Source organism: Phalaenopsis equestris, unplaced genomic scaffold, assembly GCF_001263595.1.
Source record: "Phalaenopsis equestris unplaced genomic scaffold, ASM126359v1 Scaffold000117, whole genome shotgun sequence".
Lineage (NCBI taxonomy): Eukaryota > Viridiplantae > Streptophyta > Magnoliopsida > Asparagales > Orchidaceae > Phalaenopsis > Phalaenopsis equestris.
In genome coordinates, this window is record NW_018164559.1 from 298084 (window position 1) to 321005 (window position 22922).

The 22922-nt window shown below is 37.3% G+C and overlaps 1 protein-coding gene across 1 annotated transcript in view; it reads left to right on the forward strand.

Moving 5' to 3' along the window:
• The window catches only part of LOC110021032 (UBX domain-containing protein 6), a 52862-nt gene extending 30989 nt beyond the window's left edge, over window positions 1-21873 (forward strand). Inside the window, exons 7-12 of the mRNA XM_020719354.1 lie at window positions 1852-1919; window positions 2276-2357; window positions 13145-13228; window positions 13321-13398; window positions 21313-21432; window positions 21531-21873. Of these exons, the coding sequence (XP_020575013.1) occupies window positions 1852-1919; window positions 2276-2357; window positions 13145-13228; window positions 13321-13398; window positions 21313-21432; window positions 21531-21707 (609 nt within the window). The 3' untranslated portion in view covers window positions 21708-21873. The remainder of the gene's footprint in view (window positions 1-1851; window positions 1920-2275; window positions 2358-13144; window positions 13229-13320; window positions 13399-21312; window positions 21433-21530) is intronic.
• Window positions 21874-22922: the final 1049 nt, after the last annotated feature.

Below are 22922 nucleotides of genomic sequence, written 5' to 3' on the forward strand. Positions count from 1 at the left end.
TGCCATGCTATTGTGAAATGTTAAAAGATGTTCTTATATATTCTAGTAAAGTTTCAACGTCTTGCATTCCCCAGATTTCCTCATTATGAGAATTTACGTCTCACTAATGTGATTCTAACTTATATGCCAAATATGTGTTTGTGGGCTCTGACAATTTCCAACTGACTATTATGTTTGAGAGTTTCCAGATTAATGATGCTACTTACATGACATGTTAATGCAACTTTTATAGCCAGGCAATAAAACGAGTACAACATGAAGAAATGATCTGGAATTAGTAGATGAAAATTAAATATTAAAAATAACATGATGGCGTAGGAGAAATTATCCTTTTACTTAAAGAGAAGATAACAAAAATAGTCATTTATAGCATCTTTCTTATTGTCTAGTGAACCTTGAAGAGGGACTGTAATTTTTTTCTATGCGCTTCTTGCCAGGTGAATGAGATTTAAAGCTTCAACCAATCTAAGCTTCGATACTCAGAATACTAAGAACATTGAAATCATGGAGTTCTTCAGAATCACAATCATTGGTGTCTTTAACAATAGAATGAAAATAAGAAGCCAACACATGTGAGGGATATAAATTAATGGTTTCTGCATTTTGAATAGGAGGTGAACACAATCTTGGGTCTTATGATAACAAGAGAATTGGCTTTGATTCCATGATAAAACTAGAGTTGGTTTCTAATTTTATGTGCAAGCTTGACTGAAGTAGGAGGAATCACAACCATCGTGTTTGAAGGTAGATTTTGATCATTTGTTTGATTTCTTTGTACCTGATTTTAAGTATAAATAACAGTTGATTTATAACTTTTGGGCGAGCCTTGAAACTTTTGAAGATTGTAATAAAAATATTTTCATGAGCAATAGGATCGTATGCCTTCAAATTTAATATTCTGCCAATAGGCATAAGAAAATGAACTAATATACACCTCCTTATCTAGCAGAACGGTAAGATCTATTTTAACTAGAGGCCTAGCTACTAATGTTCTAGAGGGTCGAGCAATAGTTTCATCCTGTTGCAAAGGTTTACTAAAAATAAAACCCCTAGCCATAGACTTATGTTATTTTGAGTGAACTTATCATTTATCCTTGGTATTTGAGGTTAAAATCTTATTTAGAAACAAATCCCTTTGGCTGCCAATAATATATTGGTCAAAGAATTTTGAAACCGTTAATGCCAATTTCCAATGGATTTTTTTTTTGTCTAATATCATTGGTTGTGTTTATGATGACGGATTTGGTGTTATTTTATTCAGTTTTAACTGCTTAGGTTATCCCATAACATTTTCTTTACAGTTCACTGATATCAATAAATTATATATCTTTCGTGTTTTGTCTTCTCCTTATTTGTTATTTTTTTTCAGCATCAAAATTCTTTCAAGCGATACTGGTGGAAATGCTAATTTTCTCTTAACTGATGCCACTGGCTGTTTGTCATAATTGAAGCAAATTTATAACTAATCCTTCCCATCCAAAGAGATCTGGTAGGAAACATGCGTTGAGATTGATGGTATAGAAAAGTACCTCATCGCCTGCATAGCTAAATCCACACTGATCTATTTAATGTATCGAAGTTCCAATAAAGTTTAAAAATTATTGAGATCTCTCATTGTTAATTAATTTAGCTTCAGCTAGAATTCCGTTTTCTTGTGTTAAATGTTATAGCTGAATCTCTATTGTGGTGCATTAGGTTAGCTGTGACAAATGTTTAAAAAAAAAAAAAAATCTATGCTCAGTTTGGTTCTTTAAGAGCATTACTTCAAAATTTGACGACTTAGACAATAAGGACAACTGAAGAGACCAGTTTCTTTAATCTTTTTGACCTAGTATTATGTGTTTGCTGCAGGATAGAATACGTGTAGGCAAAGAGCTTCTAGCTGCTAAGCGAATAGAGGAAGACAATGAAAGAAAAAGGTTTTTCATCACATCGCCACTTAGATATTTTTTGGGGCATTTACATATGTAGCACACAATCCTTATGTAATTACATATCTCACACCTAAACTTTCATATTTATACACATACAAATTTTTAATATCATATGAAATTGGCCTTATTATGACTTTTTAGAAGTGAAATCTTTTCAGGCGTAGGTTTAACATGCCAAAAGTGCTATGTATGTAAATATCAAAATTTAGGTGTGAGATATGTAAATACATAAGAATTGTGTGCTCTGTATGTAAGTTTCCCATAATTTTTTTGCCAACTGACATTTAATTAACAACATTTCTGGTTCTGTTTATGCAAATGCTCTTCCTTTTGTTTGACAGAATAATAGAATTGCGAAAGGCAGAGAAGGAAGAGGAAAAAAGAGCAAGGGAGAAGATACGTCAGCGTTTGGAGGAGGATAAGGTTTTATATATAATCCCTCCCACTCAAGACTTTACGGAGTTATCTCAATTCATAGATTCTGAACTCAAGTTTTTCATACCTAAGCACCTTGATTATTGCAGATACATGTTACTTTATCAGAGAGATTGTCTTAAGGTCATTATTATCTGATTGTAGCAATATTTTATTGTTACTTTTTTTAATTATTTATTTTTTTCTATTTTGTTGATTTTACAGAGTTAATCAATTGAGTCGAAACAAAATTGGATGGGCGCAAATAAAAAATAGTTGCTGTGGACTTATTCGAAAGAAAGAAGAACATAATCATTAAAACCTATGAATAGTGTTAGAAGTTATTAGTGTTAATCTCTTTCATTTCCTGATATTTGCTATTTTCTGTATTTACTTGTTTATGTTTTTCTTAGTTTATAGTTTTTCTTTTATCTCTAGGTAGTTATTTGGACGTAATTTAATCTTAGAGATTTGGGTGTCATGTCTTTCCTATTTTATAACTCTTGTATTCTGTTTTTATACCCCCTGTGATATGAATAAAGCAATCTTGCTCAATTCTCCAAAATTGCATGCTATCAAAGTGATCCTACCCTAGTCGGCCTGAAAATTTTTCCTACAAGTCCCTCTATCAGAAAACTCCTCCCTGCAGGGCCCTTCCTGTGAATTTTTCCTGTAGACCCTTCTCCCGTGCAATCTACCTACAGGCATCCCGTTCTCCTGTGAAAGCTCACCTGCAGGCCTCCATCCCGTGAGATCTTCTCCATGCAGAGCCCCCTCAACTCCTTCCTGTAGCTAGGTCACCCCCTTCCTTCATCAAGTTTTTCTCCCTACAGGCCTTCCTGAGCCAGGGCACCTACCTCGAGCTGTCGGACCTCCCCCAAGAATCACCAAACTCTTCCATCTCCAGGCATCCAAGCCTCTCTTTGGCTTCATTAGAGCCACGACTGATTTCTTCACCACCGATCTTCGTCTGATGTTATCTATCCTTGAATCCACCATAGAATTGACATCTACCTCAATCCTTCCGCAGACCAGATGACCTGAAAAGCACATAAATTTCCCTATTACCACTCATAAACTCAACGACTCCAATTTTATCCAATGATTTCAAGTCTTTTTGTTGTTAGTCAAAGGCCAAGATAAATTCAATCACCTCACGGAAAGGATTCGTGAACCTCCGAACACTGACCCGATATATATTGCGTGGGAAGTAGAAAACTCCATGGTTGTGTCATGGCTCCGTTTCTTACATGTTTCTTCCATCTGCAAGTGCCATCTAAATTTTCGTTGCGATTCCTACTTGGACTAACGAAATTCAGGACAACTCTATGAAGTTTCTAATAAGATCGCGAGGCTAAAAAGGTTTCAAAGACAATGACTTAGAACTATAATGACTTGGTTTCTTTATGGATGAAATGTGATGTTTACTATATGACTACACATGAGACTCTTTCACGGATCTTTCTCTCTTCCAGAAAACTTTGGAAAAGGATCTGGCATTCCAATTTTTGGGGTATCTGAATAAGAATCTTGATGAAGTCCACGATCGTATATTGGGTCATGATTCTTTTCCTTCAAATCGGGCAGTATTTGTCAAGGTGCGTCGCGAAGAAACCCGGAGATTTGTCATGCTCGACAACTTAACCGCTTTGTCGAGCTGTCAACTTTAATCTCTATACCACTCACTCTACCACGCCATCGCGGGCCAATCACTTCAGATGTGATTTATGCCACAAACAACACCATACTTGCCACAAGTGTTAGGGATTCCATGAAGTCTTCAACCAGGTCTTTTGCTGCTAAAGGCCTCGCTACGACCTCAGAATCCACAACAACTCAACCAACCCCTACTTGGACCACTCTAAACTCACCGGACACAATTAAGAATCATATGGAACAACTGATTAACCTGCTTGGATCTAGTCAATTCTCCTTCGGCCTGTCGACCTCTCATGTTCGTCAGTGTAACATTTTTATGACACTTGTTGGCTTTGCTTCTTCTAGTTCATGGATTGTTGATTCATATGCCACAGACGACATGATCATGTGTTCTCCTTTTTCGCGACATATTCCCTGTGCTCCTTGCAAGATACTATTAAAATTGTCGACGATTCTTGTAATTCTTTTGTGGGAGAGTCTATTGTACTAATAGCCAAGCTGACGTTGGGATCCCTGTACTGGGGGTAATGATCGAATTGTATCTTGAAATCCTCCTCCCACAGGTCTCTCTATTATAGGTGGAGTCTCATAAACATATATTGGGGGCAATGAGGGTGGATATTTTCTCTGCATCTCCTTCCTCATCTTCTCCTATTTGGTGATTTTGTCACCACCCTCTCTCTTTCTTTGCCTCTGCAAATTTTTCCACCACAAGGAAGCACTCATTTTCAACTTGATGGTTACAAGCTTCATCATTTTATCCTCTAGCCTTCTTTGTTCTCGAAGATCATCTCACTTGATTGTATCAATTTAATGAAATCATTGGGCTCTATACCTCTGTCAAACTCCGATAGGTCCACCTTTATTTCAAAATCTATGTGTCTTTTTTATGTGGCCTCCTCTGATACTTAATTCTAAAACGTTATGTCTTGCCTTCCTCATCTGAAGCCCTCCCCATGGAAGGGATTCCAATTCTCGTTCTTTCTCCTCTTTGAATCTCTCTATCGCAATAGAGGGCAGTTTCCCTCCGAGTCCCACATCAATCTTTGTGAGCCTCTGTTGTTGTCGACTGATTTCTCGTTGTATTTCTTTCCGGGTAGGCTAGGGCATGTTTCTCCTTGGTGACATGGTTAGAGTTTGGGTTTGTGGAATTGGAAGAAGGTATTTGAGGGTAGGAAACAAATTTTTGAAGTGGAGATGGTTTGGGTATGACAGATGCTAGGAAATCCTATGATAGAATTAGGTTTAGGTTAGCTCTGATACCAATTGATACCGGAGTTAACCTAAACCACAGTAGAATTGATAATTATTATTGCTGAAATTCAATGGGGTTACAAACAAAGACTCTTGACAACAGAAAAATAACAACATAAACATAAAATGACACTCTAGGGCTAGAACGAAGTGGTGGGTTGTGGTAGGCATAGTGGAAATGTGGAGTTGGAGGTGGTAGGAGGGTGAATGCTAGTAGGTAACAGGGATGCGGGCGGCTGGACGACAAATAGGGAGAATAGGGAGTGAGTTGTGGCAAGCAGGTGGTCTGGGAAGAGGTGCGGTAGTAAGCAAGGGGTGGGAGGGATTTGCAGCAATCGACAGTAAGGATTTGTGTCAATTAGCAGTCGAGGAGGGGGGATGGAACAATGGACGATGCAGGGAGGCTGTAGTCACTTGCAAGGGACTAGAGGTGCGACACTAGCAAGGTGGATATGCCGAAGAAAGGGCAGCAAGCAGGTAAGTGGGAGGGGGCTTACGAAAACAAGCAGGAAGGATTAGGTGGAGGAGATATGCGAAAAAAAATTGCCACCCCAAAGCGAGATACTACCAGAGCACCATTTGTTTTTGGATTCAACCTTAAGAGGGAAAATATTGCAGGGAGGCTGACGATTGTCCTGACAGAAAATATACCAAAGCTGAACCCTAATGAAATAAAATAACCTATATATAGTAGATAACTAGGAGGGGGATGTCCCTTCTCTTGGGCGACAAAGCTAAGCCCATAACATGGACCGACCAGCCCTTATAACTATCTGGCTGAACCGGTTTAGTGCTCTCCAACCGGTTCAGCCCCTCAAGGAGCCTTGCATCACAAGCCTTAGATAATTAGGATTAGGTCCCTCTAGGGAAAGGAGGCGGCAGTCTCTCGTGGAAGAGTCGATCAGCTCTCCTGGCTCCGCGTCTTAATTTGGTTATTCATTATTCATTATAAGCTATTAATCAATGATTTTGAAAGATAAATTTATTGCAGATCCTTTTTGTTATATCATCATATGGAGCTCATTGGTTACTTCATAGTTGTTTATAATGTTAATTCATTTGTCATTTCACAAATCTATAGCAAAATTAAAATTTGGCCTTTACTTGATGAGGATTAATGTCTTGTAATTGGAGGATAATTTTTGGTTGAAAATCGATAATTGAATGCATGTGAGTTAGTTATTTGGCCAATTAAGTGCTGCTAGAATTAAGTTGTTTTTGTAGAGTTTCTTTCTCTCCTCAACTCCTTCAATTAGTGTGGGAGCAAGATTCAATCAAATTCTTTTCTTTTTAATTGAATTTTGTTTAGTTAGCCACCATCTCATGTCTTCGCAATATAATTGTACTATTACCCATGAAATCAAGCCACTTATAATCATTCTGATGCTTGACTCTAGTCCCGCAAGCCTAATTGTTACATTCCTCACATTTTTGCACGCATGTGTACTCATCAAGCTCCACCTATCTAATTATACTGTCATATTATTATGACAGAGTGCTAGCATATTATGAAAATCACGATTATTTTGCATCATATAAAATATTATTCTTGTTGATAGGTATCTTATCCTTTCAAATCTTTTTAGTTCATATAATAATGACTATGATTCATATTGTTCACATAGTTATGATGGTACATCTTATGGTAATTCCTTGATGTGTATTAATGGAGTAGAAATAAGTCTTGCAACAATCTAACTCAAATATGTATCTTTTCTAAATTTTATGCAATCTGTTATATTAGCTCCACAAATACCTATAACTCTACATATCTTTGAGCATTTCTAGTTCAGCACTTGCATTTAATGTTCATTCTTTTATAATAATGGTCCTTATAAAAATGTTTATGATGATACTCTTCTTTCTGATGATTAAGATATCAACAATGATTAAGCCAAAGACTATAGCTAATGATGTGTTTGAGCCGGACAATATTTTTCAATATAAGGTTGAGGCGGCGCTACTGAATCGGGGCCAAACCAACTGGGAAGGCTGGACTGGTTCAGGGAGGGAGGCAGGGGGGCCGACCGACCCAATTATTTGGGTTAGGACTGTCGCCTAAGTTCTCCTTACTATCTACTATTATAAATATGTCCTTCGCTTTGTTTAAGATTAGTTATTGCCAAGTTATTTTTGCCAGGACAGCCATTGGCGTCTAAGTTTTCCCCTGTGAGAGTTGTATCTGAAGGCTAGAAGGTGCTCCTGTTGTAACTCGTCATAAGATGGTGTTTTTCTACCCTTCCCCGCTTCCCCAACCTTATCCCACCCGCCGGATTTACTGTCATCTCTGCCGGAATTGCTCTGCCGGCAGTTTGCTGCTATCCAGCCATCCCCCAGCTCTTCCCTCCCTCTCCCTGCTTGTTGTTGAGAACCCCAAACACCCCACCTACTGCCACGCATTCCTCCAGGCTCCCTCCTTGTTGCCGAAAAACTTCCCTAGCACTCCTCCCTGCTACCGTAGCCCCCTCCAACACCTTACCCTGATGTGGTAACACCACCACGACCCTCTTGTTGTTGCTGCAGCCCTTCACCAATCCACCTGCTGGTACCACAGCCTCCCAGCCCGCCACCCACATGCCGTGCAGCCGGTGTTCAGCCACTTTGGTCTTCACCCGAGGGAGTCTTTTATGTTTTTGTTACTATTTTCCTATTATCAAGTTTCTTTGTCTGTAACCCTATTGAATCTCAACAATGATATTTGTTTTTCGATTGTGGTTTAACTTTAACTTCAGTATCAATTGGTATTAGAATTAGCCTAACTCTAGTCCTTTTCCGGGATTTCCTAGCATCCGCCTTACCCCTTTCTACCGAAAATTTTCTTTCCTGTTCCCAAACCATAGACAAATTTTGAAGTAATCCTAATTTCCCCTTCTTGATTCTCAAAATCAGCTATCTCAGAGTAATTTTTGTACATCTTCAATTTATCTCATACACACTTTTTCACTTCCCAACCCTAAACCCTAGCCATGCCATCAAGGAGATACATGCCCGAGCATACTCAGGAAGAGATACAATAAGAGATCCGTGGACTTCAACGGACGCTTCAGACATGGAGGATGAAATCCCGAGCGAAATTACCCTCGTTCGTGTCAGGGAAAGTCGAAGGGGCTAAAGATACGAGAATTTCAACTTCTTCCATGTGGAGGATTTCAGTGATGAAGAAGACAATCCATGACACTTTGAGATACAGTATCAGAGAAGGCCGAGAAAGGAGACCACATATGGAGGACACAGGGACTTCAGAATAAAGGTGGATATACCGAAGTTTGATGGAGGTATGTATCCAAACAATTTTATCGAATGATTACTATCAGTTGAGAGGATCTTTGAGTATAAAGAGATGTCAGAAGCTATAAGGGTTGAGCTTGCAACTATCAAAGTGAGAAAGAGCGTTTGCATGTGATCGGATAACTTGTAGAGGCAGGGGAAGAGAGAAAATAATGTCAAGATTATTAGACGGGAGAATATGAAATGGGGGCTGCAAAGAAAATATCTATCATCTCACTACTGTCATAATATATTTCTAAGACTCCACTTCCAGTAGAGAGTCCTATGAGTGGAGGAGTTCACTACGCAGTTTGACCAGTTGCAGATGAAGTGTGAGTTGGTTGAGCCAAAAAAACACACCATAGGTCGTTATCTGGTGGGCTTGAAGCCCGTTGTCAGCAATTTAATGCAATTGCAGTCTTATTGGTCACTGGGAGATGTAGCAGAAATAGAGCAGTCAACCACTACTAGTCTGGCAGCCACCTGCAGTTAGAGACACCAGCAGGAGCACACTTCAAGGAGTTGAGAAAACTTATTCAGATAAGGACAGAGTCACCCTGAGTGAGAAGAAGCCCGAGAAGAAGTTGCAACCCTACTATAGTCCTAGCCCGAAAATGTTTTAGATATCATGGATTTGGGCACATCGCCTCTAGTTTTCTGACTAGTCAAATCATTTCTTTTACCGAGCATGGTGCCGTGGAGGAGTTTAGCGACATATAGACAGCTGAAGAACTGGGTGAGGTGTATCATTTTCCACCGGATGAGGATGAGATCCTCGTGGTTTCACGGGTCTACAGACTGAGGATATGAGGAATCCGCAGTGGCTCCGCCAAAATAAATTTTACCCCCGTTGCGTTGTGAACAGGAAGGTGTGTATTCTCATCATTGGTGGAGGAAGCAGCTAGAACGTGGCGTCTACGTAAATAGTGGAGAAATTGAGTTTCATGACTTAGAGACATTCTCAGTCACGTTCTCTGACATGACTGGAGAATGATAAAAGTGTCAGCATTGAATGTAGATGCCTAGTGGAGTTTTTGATTAGAAGTCAGCTGTAGGATCAAGTATGATATGATTTGATACCCATAGATGGCTGTCACCTTTTGTTGGGAGACCGTGACAATTTAACTATACGACTCACCAAGGAGGGGAAGCACATCTTCCTTCTTTCGGTGAAGCCCAAGATCACGGGTGTCCTTGCCAGTAATGCAGCGTTGGTTAAACCGATTTGGTGATGAAAGAGGATGATAAGGCTGAGACACCGAATTCAGGCATGGGATAACCACGACGGAGAGCATGTTCAGGACATCATGATCGATCTTACGGCCATGGCCACCACCATTTGGGGAGGTTCAGTTACCCTCACTTCAGATCAAGTTGAGCCGATCTTTGACTATGTTTAGAGATTCAACAGTATACACATGACATGCAGACCTAGCTTAGCTCAGTAGGGGACCCCCAGAAGGATGGATCAATATGGATGTGTGCTCACAAGTGGGAAAAAATACTTAGGTATTTTGCGGCACAATGTTATCTACAGTGAGATTCAGGTGCTTCACGGACCCCAGTAGAAGATCCGCCAGTCCCAACAGCTTACAATAACCCTGTCACTATCAACGGGCATTCATAAGTTTCGAAGAATGAGATTGAAGCTATCCCAATCCCGGGAGACTGGCGCGGGGCTACTGAACTGGGGCCAACCTAGGACTTGTTCAGGGAGAGAGGCAAGGGGGGTCGGCTGACCCAATTATTTGGATTAGGGTTTCCTTCCAAATCTGCTTTATTATTTACTACTATAAATATATTCTTTGTTTTATTTAGGGTTAACTTTTTTGCTGAGTTTTCTGTCAAGGCAGCCTTCGGCGTCCAAGTTTTCCCTTTTGAGGAGTGTATCCAAAGGAGAAAAGTTGTTCTGGGTGTAACTTGTTCTGAGGTGGTGTTTATCTACCCTTCCTCACTTCCCCAACTATATCCCAGCTGAAGGATTTGTTGTAGTGCTCTGCCAGAATTGTTGTGCCAGCAGTTTGTTGCTATCCAGCCATCGCCCTGCTCTTCCCCTCTCTCTCCCTGCATGTTGTTGAGAACTCCAACCACCCTACCTGCTGTCGCGCATCTCTCCAAGCTCCTTCCTTGCTGCCGCCAAATTTCTCCAGCACTCCACTCTGTTACCGCAGCCCCCTCCAACATCCTGCCTTGCTGGCATAACCCTACCACAACCCTCCTGCTGTTGCCGCAGCCCCTCATCAATTTATTTGCTGCTGTTGCGACCTTCAAGCCCACCGCTTGCTTGCTGTCCCAATGGTGTTCACCACTTTTGCCCTTACCTGAGGGAGTATTTCATGTTTTTTTTGCTATTTTTCTATTGTCATTGGTCTCAGTTTGTAACCTTATTGAAGTTCATCAATAATATTTGCATTTTGATTATGATTTGGGTTAACTCTGGTATCAAAGGCATTACTAAAATTCAGTAGGTCATATGCTCCAATTCACTTGCCATTATGTAAAAGAAGCATGCTGCTTCAAATGATTACAATTTGCTTCATTTATGCCTATTAGTGATTGAATTTGTGGTCTCACTACCACCTTCACCGTCTAATCTACTGATTATTAGATTTCAAAGTTTTTTGGGTTCTTGAAGTTTGAAGTTCTCCAACACTCGAGTTATTTTTTTGGACTCCCTTCTCTTGTTGTACTCTGCTTTCATCAGATGATTCAGTGATGTCATTTTCTCCATGCTCTCTGCCAAGACCCATTATTTGGAGAGGACCTCGTAGCATTAATTCTGTCAATCCCAATCTTTAGTGACATGATTGAAGATTGCTTGAAATTAAACGAGGCACACAATGGAAAAACTATCACTGCTCTTTCCTATGAAACTCGTTTCCTGAAGGCTGCGATCAACAAAGGCTGGATAAAAAAATTTCGCCTCCATCCCAAGGAGAAATTCTCTTGGTGGAGACTCATCTGGGACGGCATTCTTTCCCGTGAATGGCTTGTTCGGAGGGGTCTTACGGAACATCTAGAGTGCCCCTGGGGCTGTGGCGAACCTGAAAGCAGAGACCATATTTCTAGTAATTGTTTTCTTTTTTGCTGGATTAAAGATATTATGGCAAAGCGGGCATTATTATCCCAAAATTCAGGAGCTTCAGTGAGGCCATCGACAAGCTTTCCACCACACCATTGTCTGGGATTCCTAAGACTAGATGTTATTGCTACATTATTCATTTATGTTGGAGAGCTTGCAATGCCAAAGTCCACAACCAAGCGCACGATACACCGACCACCATCACAGCAACCGTCCTCGAGGCACTTACAATGACTTGACCTTTTCCTTTTTGGGGGGCAATGGGATGCTAGCCGACCCCTTGGGTTGGTTCCACCTTCTTTCTTCTGGCATCCTCCCCCTTCCAGATGGATTAAAGTGAACATTGATGATGCTCTTCTCTCTTATGGAGCGGCCGGAACCGAAGTCATTATTCGGGATGATTAAGGAAATGGAATCATTGCAACAGGTCATCTTTTTAAGCATTGGGACAACACCCAAGTTGAGATACAAGCTATTAAATTATTTCAAAATATTTGCCAATCATGGATGCTGGAGTGCCGAGGCATCATCATTGAAGGAGATAACACTCATATTATACAATTTTTGCAATCCACTATGAAGCGTGGAACTTGGTGTAAAAGACCACATGATGCACCAGATTTTGCTTTTATTGTCTTGTAGGCAAGTTTTGTTTTTCCATACACGACGTGAATGTAATAGGGCCGCCTATTTTTGTGCATAGCGTGTCCTTAGTGGGTCTTTTGTTTTGATGCATATAGATGATGATAGAGAACTTTTTATTATATTTGTAGATGATAGGTCTCTCTTTTGTACATCGTAGATGCATAGTTACATAGTTTTGTACTTTTCTTTTTGATATATTAATGCAATCACATGTTTTCAAGGAATAGTTTTTTGTTGGCCTAGTGAATTGATGCAATACAAATTAGCTAGTTTAGTCTTTACAAGATTATTCCTTTTTTTTTTCTTTTGTAGTCAGTCCAAAGGAGTTGAGATAGGCTACAAAGTTGCTGATTGAAACAGTTTTGCCAGTTTTCAACTTTTTCTAAGGCCATATTTATGATGTTCCAATTTTTTATTATTTTTATTTGGTTTATTTTATTTGTATCAGTTGTATACTTTTAGCTAAATTTTGCTTGGCTTTGATTTCAAGATTTTATTAAATTAGATGTGAATTTAAAATTCGGTTTTTTCTTTGTAATCATATTGAGGAATTAATGGCTTGTAATTGGAGTATGATTATTCATCGAACATTAATAATCGAATGAATGCAAACTTTTTGTAATGCCAGTGGAGTGCTCTCACGCTGCGTCTACAAATCGTTTCAAATTTTGTATGAGGTGTTTCTTCCTCTCCCCCACTACATCTTTTTTTTTTATGTTTGGTATTTAGGTTTTCATGAACCATGGCAGTAATAATCCACACAGAACCTGACTATTGAGTGTGTAAGAAATACTAATGGAAATAAATTTCTTACCCATCCCATTATTTTTTTCAGTTATCTTCGTTTGGAATGTATAAGTATTTGTTTTGAAATTGATATTCCCTGCAGGCTGAAAGGAGAAGGAAGCTTGGATTACCGCCTGAAGATCCTGTGGCCACAAAACCAGCTACCACATCTCCTGTAGAAGAGAAGGTGTTTACATGATTTTTTTTTTTTTAAATCCTCTTTAGATTTTCCAAACCATAAAACAAGGATTGATTATGTTTGTCTAAACTGGCTTTCAGAGTGCATTACCGATCAAGCCTGTAATAAAGTTGGAGCAAATGAGAGACTGTCTACGCTCTCTCAAGCAGAATCACAAAGTAAAACTATCTATTTTTTATTGTTTAAAGAAATTAACATAGTATAAATTTAATTTGCTTGACAGATTTTTTGGCCATAGCCATTCGTGCTTTAAGGCTTCCTTCGTGAGTGCTCTGGTCTCAACACTTGCTTCCTCTCTATGAGTGTACGATATGTAGAAGAAAAAGGATAAGATAACATATATTTGGCATGATGAATTAGAACCAAAGTTATAATTTATTTTTCACAAAAATCTATACCGAAGCTACTTTTACTTCAGACCATTTCCTGTGGCAGCCTTTCCATTCGTGCTAAGCTATGTGATAATTGTCTTCAAAGGTTGGATCAAATACTCCCAACAGAACTTGAGGGATGGGGTGTTATAGGAATAGACGTTCATTTATACTTTAAAGTGCCTAACTGTTTACATGGGGCCATTTTAGTTCCAAAGTCTATAACTGTGCCACTTTCTTCCTAAACTTTTTAAATTGCGGTTGAAATAGTCTTTCATGGTGATTATTTTAGCTCATATTAAAAAAGTCCGAGAATTAAATTGACAGTTTTATAGACTCTGAAGCTAAAATAACCTCATGCAGAAAGTCAAAGGATTATTTTGATGCATTTTTTTAATGATTATTATCTTATTGTAAATCACTCTTGTGGAATTGTCGCTGTTAGGTGGTCTAGAGTGTCAGCCATATGAGCCCCATCGGCTCAATTTGTGGAAGCTACTGGAAGGAGTTTGCTATTTCAACTTTTTCTTTTTATTCTTTACTATTATGTTTTACGTTTTTCTTTCATTGTTTGTTTTGTATTTGGTAAGTTATAATAATCTTAATTATATTTGCCATAGCGGTTCTCATATAATAAGGAGAAATGTTGTAATTTGAAAATGATTGAATAAGAAAATATAGTTTCTCCACTTTGCTTCATTATATCATAGCTTGAGGCTCTGTTTCGACAGAATTAGGGCATCCTTTGTTTGCTTGCGCCGATCAGCGTTGCCGAATGCTTCGACTGGTTTGCTCGTCTCATCTGTTTACTTTGATCTGCGCTGTCGACCACTTCAACTAGATCACTCGCCAGTCTTGACTGCGTCGTTGGGCTTCAAATCTATGTAGTTCGTCGTTCTCGTCGACTTTGGACAAAGCAAACGATTTCGTGGGTCCCTTCTGCACAGGAAAATCTTGCCGGTCTCATTGATTGCGGTTGACTTGGGTGCCTTCAACTACATCTTTCTATAGGCCTTGTCTCATGCAGGTCCTCCTCTACTTGATCCTACAGCCTCTGAAGCCTCTCCAATAGCCAAAATCCTTCCTACAGCAATCAGAATCTCTCCAGCCAACCCGCAAGCTCTTATCTACTTCTTTTCACAGTGGTTGGACTTTTGCAGCTTCAGTCTTCTATTACTGCTGCAAGCAACAACCAAAAACCTTATCCAACCCTTAACATACATAAGGTTTATGAATAAGTACGCAATGAAGATGTCTAGTTCTACTCCAAAGGTTAGTTCTGAATCAGACATCATAAATTCTGTTTAAATAGCCCCTGAACACTCTTCCTTTATCATAAAATAAACTCAATGGCCATAATTTCCTTCAGTGTTCTCAATCTATATTTATGTACATTTGTGGAAAATGAAAAGAGAAACATCTCACAGGAGAAGGCACAATTTCTGAGCTCACTGATCCTAACCATCACTCAGATAAAATCCAAGATCATATGGTCATATCTTAGCTGATCGTTTCTATGACCACAAAAATTGGAGATAATTTCTTGCTTTACAGGATAACTTAGGAGATTTGGAAATTAGCGCTTGAGACTTTTCTTGTATCGAAAACATTGTAGCATTGTTTGAGATTGAGATAACTGCATTGTCTTGGACAAGAAGATCTGAGTGTTACTCAATACTTCAACATTCTATCAAGGTACTGTTGCATGATGCTATGATGTATAAATCGTAATGAAGAAGAACAGGATGATCAAGTTCTTGTTGGATCTAAATAAGAACTTAAATGAGGCTAGAGGGAGAATCATGAGGATAAAGCCTCTCCATATCACTAGGGAAGCCTTTGTTGAAGTTAGAAAAGAAGAAAGCAGAAAGAAGGTAATGATGGTTGGAAGTGTGGGTTCATTTAGCATCGAATGCTCGGTTTTGTACATGCACAACTTCCATTATTCAAAGTCAAAGAAGAATTGTCCCTTGTATGAATATTGTAGGAAACGTAGTCACACAAAGGACTAGTGTTGGAAACTACATAGAAAACATGTAGATTGGAAACCTGTACAATATAGGAAGGACCAAAACTACAAGGCCCATGTTTTTACCACTTTTTGAAGGTTTGTCCACCCTAGTAGTCCTTTCACCAAGGAACAACTGGAGGTCTTGAAGAAGCTTCTTATTAGCACTACTGAGCAACCTACCGGCTTGATGTTGCACCCTGGTAACATATCTTCCTCTTATCTTGCTATCAATGGAAGATTTTGACTTAAGATAATAGATTCAATTGCTTCTGTTAGATGACTGGAGACATTTATGCTCTCATCAATTATCAAGAGACCTCCACCTCCAAATTTATTAAATTTGCCAATGGATCTCACTCTAGGATTGTTTGGAAATGAGAAGTAAAAGTCTCCAAAGATATTCAACTTATTTTTGTGTTCTATATTTTCCAACTCGATTGCAAGTTATTTTCAATTAACAAGTTTATTCATGGATTCAATTGCGTTACTAAATTTCATTTTAAATTTTGTGAATTTCAGTTGGTGGATGTGGGAAATTTGATTGACAGTGTAGAACTGCTTCAAAATTTATACCTGCTTAAGGAAAAGCTATTTTCTTAATACACAAGTGTCTTCACCATTTTCTTCACATATTCCTGAGTCAGTTGAAAATCAAGCTTTTTTTATGACATTATTGTTTGGGTCATTACAATTTTTATTATGTTGTAAAGTTGTACCCCAATCTCTTTTTAATTAAAAGTTAGAGTTTTATCAGTGCGAAATTTACCAATTGGCTAAAATACTCATCAAGTATATTTTTTGTCTTATTACAAACCCTCACATCTTTTTTCTATCATTCACAATGAAATTTGGGAGCAATCAAAATTGAAAACCGTCAATGGAGCCAAATAGTTTCTCCTGTAATGATGATTACATGAAGGAGAAATATGAAACTACACAAATCTTTTAGTCATTGCATGACATGACTTACAGTCAATTTAAATGCAAAAATCAGATTCTCAAAACTGATATTACAAAGAAATACTTCAGCTCAATCTTTGAAGTTTACCTTGTGAAGAAGGATATCGTTCATTTGAGTTATTGTGTTAGGACTCCGCAACAAAATTGAATAGCGGAGAGGGAAAGTAAATATCTCCTTGTGATTTCTATATCTATAATACTTTCTCACAACATTTCAAAAAAATTTTTGGGGAGATGCAGTGCTCCGAACTACTTATCTCATTAATAGAATCTTAAGTAGCATCCTTGGATTCAAAGCCCCTCTCTATATTTTAATCGAAATATCTCCTTATGTTAGAACCTTCTCATCCAATATTTTTCTAAAAATATTTGGTTCTCTTTTGTTTGCATTCACCAATCAATTCACACAATGCTTGACCCAAAATCCATCAAATATATCTTTCTAGGTTATTCTTCTAACAAAAAGAATTACAAGTGTTATGCTTCCATTATTAAAAAATAATATATCTCCATGAATCTTACATTCTTTGTAAAATAATCCTAGTACTCGAAAACTTAAATTCAGAGGGAGAGTGAGTGAATATCATTTTTGGGACACTAGTCTGGATACCCATAGTGAACTAGATTCATCACAACCTATTCTACTTCCCTTTGGACATCTTGTCTCCTAAGTTCAACCACTAGAGGAAATGCACAAGGAACTTCGTGTGTACATTAAGAGAAAGAAATCAACTAAGCATGATAAATATAACCAACTTTGAATCCACAAATCTTAGAAGTTCCTAGGGAGGTGAAATCCAGTGGAGAAGACATGAACATTGAACAAATTATCTTATCCATGAGTATGTTGTCTATGGGAAGTTATCATCGCCTTGTAAAGCTTTTGATCTAGTCTTAATAGTGTGCAAATATGCAAGCTTATTCAAGAAGCACTTTAAAGTTTAATATGAAAAATGCAGTCGAAAAGGGGATTCAATGAGTTGATCTAAATGACAAATGTACCTTTACAAAGCGTCTTCCAGATAAAGAACCCATTGGGTGCAAATGGTCAGTGTCAATTACAAAGAAGATGGGAGCATTGGGAGGTTTATGGCTAGTTTGGTGGTCAAATATTTTACTCATTCTTATGGGATAGAATATCTAGGAATCTTTGCACCAATGGCTAAGCTAAACACTGTAAGAGTTGTTCTTACCTTGGCAGTGATCAAAGAGTGAGAACTGCATGAACTTGATATCAAGATTGTCTTTCTTGAACGGAGATCTTGAATAAGAAGTGTATATGGAAATCCCACCAAAGCTGAAAAATGACTCAAATAAATATTTGGATTATAAACTATGGTCACTTTATGACCTCAAATAATCGCCACGGGCTTGATTTGACAAGTTTACCAAGACTATTAAATCTAATGGGTACATCCAATGTCAAGCTGATTATATTTAGTTCATAAAACATACACGGGGATATAAGAAAGATATACTCATTGTCTATATAGATGATATTCTTGACATGTGATAAAAAAGAGATTGGAAAAATTAAAATGAGTATTGCTATTGAAGTTCAAATCAAGGATCTAGGAGATAATTTATGGGTATGGAAGTGGCCAGGTCCAAGAAAGGAATTGCGATATCCCAAGGAAAATACATCCTAGATCTACTAAAAGAGATAAAAAGTACTAGGGCATAAACCTGTTGAAACTTTAATGGATTTCAATAAAAGTTACATTCATGGGGGAAAAGACATTAGGGGAAAAATGTAGATATCTTAGATTGGTTGGAAAGTTTATCTATATGTCACGCGCTAGACTTGATATCACTTATTTTCTTAGCATTATGAGTTAACGTATGAGTAGTCAGCAGTTAGAGTCAGATTTGTCATATTAATACCTTTACGCTTTGATGGAGCCATTCTAGGATTCCATTTCTCAGTAACATGACCAAAATGAACTCCTGCTTCCATCATTTCTTCCAAATTGATGTTCCAATATCGTCTTCCCATTTTCCCACACTCTCTCTTTTTTTTTTTCAAAGAGATTCAATACCTTGCAAAGAGATTCAGTACCTTGTGAAAGAAAGAATTGTTCCGACGGAACCTTCTACCAGGATTGACCATTGATCTACGACCCAAATTTCATTCTTTCTTTTTTCTTTCATTGACAACGAAATCCATAATCGGACCAGAGAGTGAAAGTCAAAAGAACATTTATAGATAATTTACAGAATACCGAGGTTTCTTAAGAACACCCTTGATAGAGGATTATTGTTTAAAAAATTAAATAAAATGGATGTCGAAGATTACCTTGATGCTAGTTGGGCAGAAAAATTCATCGACAAAAGATCTGCATATGGGTATTATTCCTATGTATGGGGAAATTTTCACATGCAGAAGCAAGAAGCAAACTGTGGTTTCTAGAAGTAGTGCATAATCTAAGTAATGCACACTTGGTTTGGGAATTTGTGAAGGAATGTGGATCCAAAGGTTACCACATAAGTTGAGATGCTCTGCGTTCAATCCCATATAGATGTTCCGTGACAACAAAGTTACAAATAATATGCATGACAGGACCAAACACGTTGAGCTTGATAGACATTTTATCTCTGAAAGGTTAATGGGAGCATTATTCACTTAATCTATATTCCAACTCATCTTAAAGTCTCTGAAATTTTCACTAAATCCTTATCTCTTGGTAGCTTCACTGATTTGTATACTAAGCTGGGTATTTACAACTTCTATAACCCAGTTTCAGGGGAAGTGGAATTCCATCCCTGTTTGGTGGCTCAGATTGCCGGCCATATGGATCTCACTGGTTCAATTTATGGAAACTATTGGAAGGATTTCCTATTTCAGCTTTATTTATTTTTATTATTTTCTTATTATGTTGCATGTCTTTCCTTAAATGTTTGTTTTATATTTGTATGTTATAATAGTCTTAATTATGTTTGCTCTCGTCGTCCCACATATAATAAGGGGAAATATTGTAGTTTGAAAATGATTGAATAATAGAATATAGTTTTTCCACCTTTCTTTCTAACTCTTGTAAACTATTATGCTACCAACTTTACAGTGCATTCATACATATTTTTTGAAAACCATTTCATCTTTGGAGTTGAGGGAACCTGGATCCTACTGGGTGTGATAGCATAGTGCTCAAATGGGCAAATGTCTGGTAGGCTCTTCTCTTCATTTTTGTATGGGTTGTACCTGCATGAATCGATGGAAAACTCTTACAACAACAACAACAACAAAACCTTTATCCCACTAAGTGGGGTCGGCTACATAAATTCTTTTTCTACATTGCGTTCTATTTAGTGTCATATTTTCATTTAATTCTAATAAATTAAGATCATCTTTTATACAATATGCCCAAGTCTTCCTAGATTTACCTCTGCCTTTCTTAATATAAGTCAAATCTAAAACATCTACTCTTCTAATCAGATCATCAGATGACCAACGTTTAATGTAACCAAATCATCTAAGACTACTTTCTTTAATTTTGTCCGTCACTGGAGCTACACCAACCCTATCACGGATATATTCATTTCGCATTTTGTCTCTAAGTATAAAGCCACTCATCCACCTAATTATTCTCATCTCTGCAACACTTAACTTAGTTTTATGCTTCTCTTTTAAAGGCCAACATTCAATGACATAGAGCATTGCAGGTCTCACCACCATCTTATAAAATTTTCCTTTCAGTCTGAGTGGTACTTTTCTATCACACAATAAGCCCGAAGCATTCCTATACCTCAACCAACCAACTTGAATTCTACTAATAACATCCCCATCAATATCACCATCATTTTGAACGATAGACTTGAGATATCTAAAGCGTTCACACTTTTTAATAAGTTGATCACCCATAGTTACATTTCTATCACAAGTGCTACTACTTAGACTTGAGATATCTAAAGCGTTCACACTTTTTAACAAGTGCTACTACTAAAATTCTACTCAAACGAATGCCTTTAGAGGGTCCCAGCATTTACTTCTTTTTATGCAATTCATTATCAAGTACCAGATATGAAGGGTCCCAACGTTTTAGAAAGATAAGCTCCAATAATCATGTTGAGTGTAATCCAGATTGATCTGATAAAAGAAGCAGAGAACTCCATTCCAGCAATTTTGTAGTGCTCTTAGAAGAAATATAGTTTTTTGCCCTTTTTTTTAACTATTGAGTAATGTGTCAAAATAACCCCGGGCTATTTACATGAGGTCATTTTAGTCCCAGAGCCTATAGAAAAGTCAACTTAATTCTTAGACATTTTTATTATGAGCTGAAATAGTCCTTCGATTAATTTGACCGAATTTGAAGAGTCTGTGGATTAATTTGGCATTTTTATAGACTTGCAAAGCGGCTGAGGACTATTTAGACAAGTTTCTCTCAAACTTTATCTTAATTTACTGGTTTTTTAATTGGAAGATTTGCATACATACCACTCAATTCTTATGTATATACATATCTAACACCTAAAGTTCAATTTCTTTCATACAAGCCACCTCCTCTATGCATCACAAAGGTGTATTCCATAAAGGTGCATTTCTCTTTTTCAAAGTTAAAATGATGGTATTTTTGATATGATATGAAAGTTCTTGGTGGCATAAGTATTAAAAATTGAAGTTCAGGTGTTAGATATGTAAATACATATGAATTGGGTGCTATGCATGTAAATGCCTATTTTTAATTTTAAATACTGCATTTTCCATCATTTTATACCTTCTAAATGCTTGGCAGGAGGATGATGCTAAGGTGAAGAGAGCATTCCAAACACTCCTTACTTATGTAGGCAATGTTGCGAGGAATCCTAATGAGGAAAAATTTAGGAAGATCAGACTAAATAACGCAACTTTCCAGGTAAAAAAAAAAATGTACTTGAACATTCGGAGCAACAAGATTTAACTTCTTAGATTCCGACTCATCGTCAAACCATCCTTCCAACTGGTTTCTAACAGGATAGAGTTGGTAGTCTCCATGGAGGCGTTGAGTTTCTCCAGATTTGTGGGTTTGAAAAACAGGAAGGTGGAGAGTTTTTGTTCCTGCCTCGAGACAAGGTGGACATAGCTGTTATGAACTCCGCTGGATCCGAGCTGAACTCTGCCATTACAAACCCCTTCTTTGGAATTCTGTAAGTTGAACATCCACCCAATAATTTATCTTCTGAGTTTGCTTTTGTTGAAGAGAATAAAATAATGTAATATTTATAGATATAATGTAAAAAAATAATTTACAACATTTACTATTTCACATTTTGTCATAAAGCTTTTGATGGCCCTGCTGCTTACGATGTTAACTTCATAAACAAGGGTGTCGCTATGGAGTGCGCACGCAGTTCTGCATGCGTACTCCCTCAAATAATCTTCCAATAACTGAGTTATGGGGGGTATTGAGGTTATAACTCCAAAAGCATTTCAATAACCCCCCAATAACCTACAAATACGTTCCGCAGTTCCGCGCTCATATTTTTTGTTGTTATTCGGAAGTTTTGTCAGGCTATTGGGGTTTTTAACCAGCATAACCCTCCAATACCTCCCGAATAACCTCTATACGCACGTAGAACTATGTACGTAAATATTTGTCGTCTCTATGAGTGCATTGTTACAATTTGGATGAAATGCTTTTTATTTGCAAATTTAAGAAAGAGAATTCTCCAATTTTGCTATGTTATTTGTACTTATAATAAATTTATGTTTGCTTATTTTTTTACTTGTAATAAATCTATAATTTTTCAATAGATTAGGCTCCTATCCTGCTTTTATTGGGTTTATATTTTTAATGGATTATTTAATCAGAGATATCTTTAACAGTTGTTAACCATAGTGTGTTAGACCATCTTTAAACCCCCCATTGCAACCTCAAATCAACAAAATCTTAAATTGACTTGTAATTACGATAAACATTTTTAAAAAGACCTAATTCATTCAATGCTAACATTAAACTTTTAATGTGATTGAATGCAAGTAAAAATAACATTAAAACTAAATTATAAAATTTCCAAATATTTTAAAATGTAATAATATTAAGATTTACATTCATAGGACTCTATCCTCAAGTATTTACACATCTAACACATATATATATATATATGTCACCTTATCTATATATAAAAATGTGTATTTAATTTTTTTAAAGTTAAAATAGTGATTTTCTTATGTGATATGAAAGGTTTAGGTAGCATAAATGTATTATGTAATATTTAGGTGTTAGATATGTATTTTCATAAGAATTGAGTATAACTATGTGAATACCCTAATTTTAATTTCATAAAAAAATAAATAGAAACGATGTTTAACTACAAAAAAACCAATGGCCCAAGGGCAGGCAGATTGGCTTTAAAATTTTCGTAG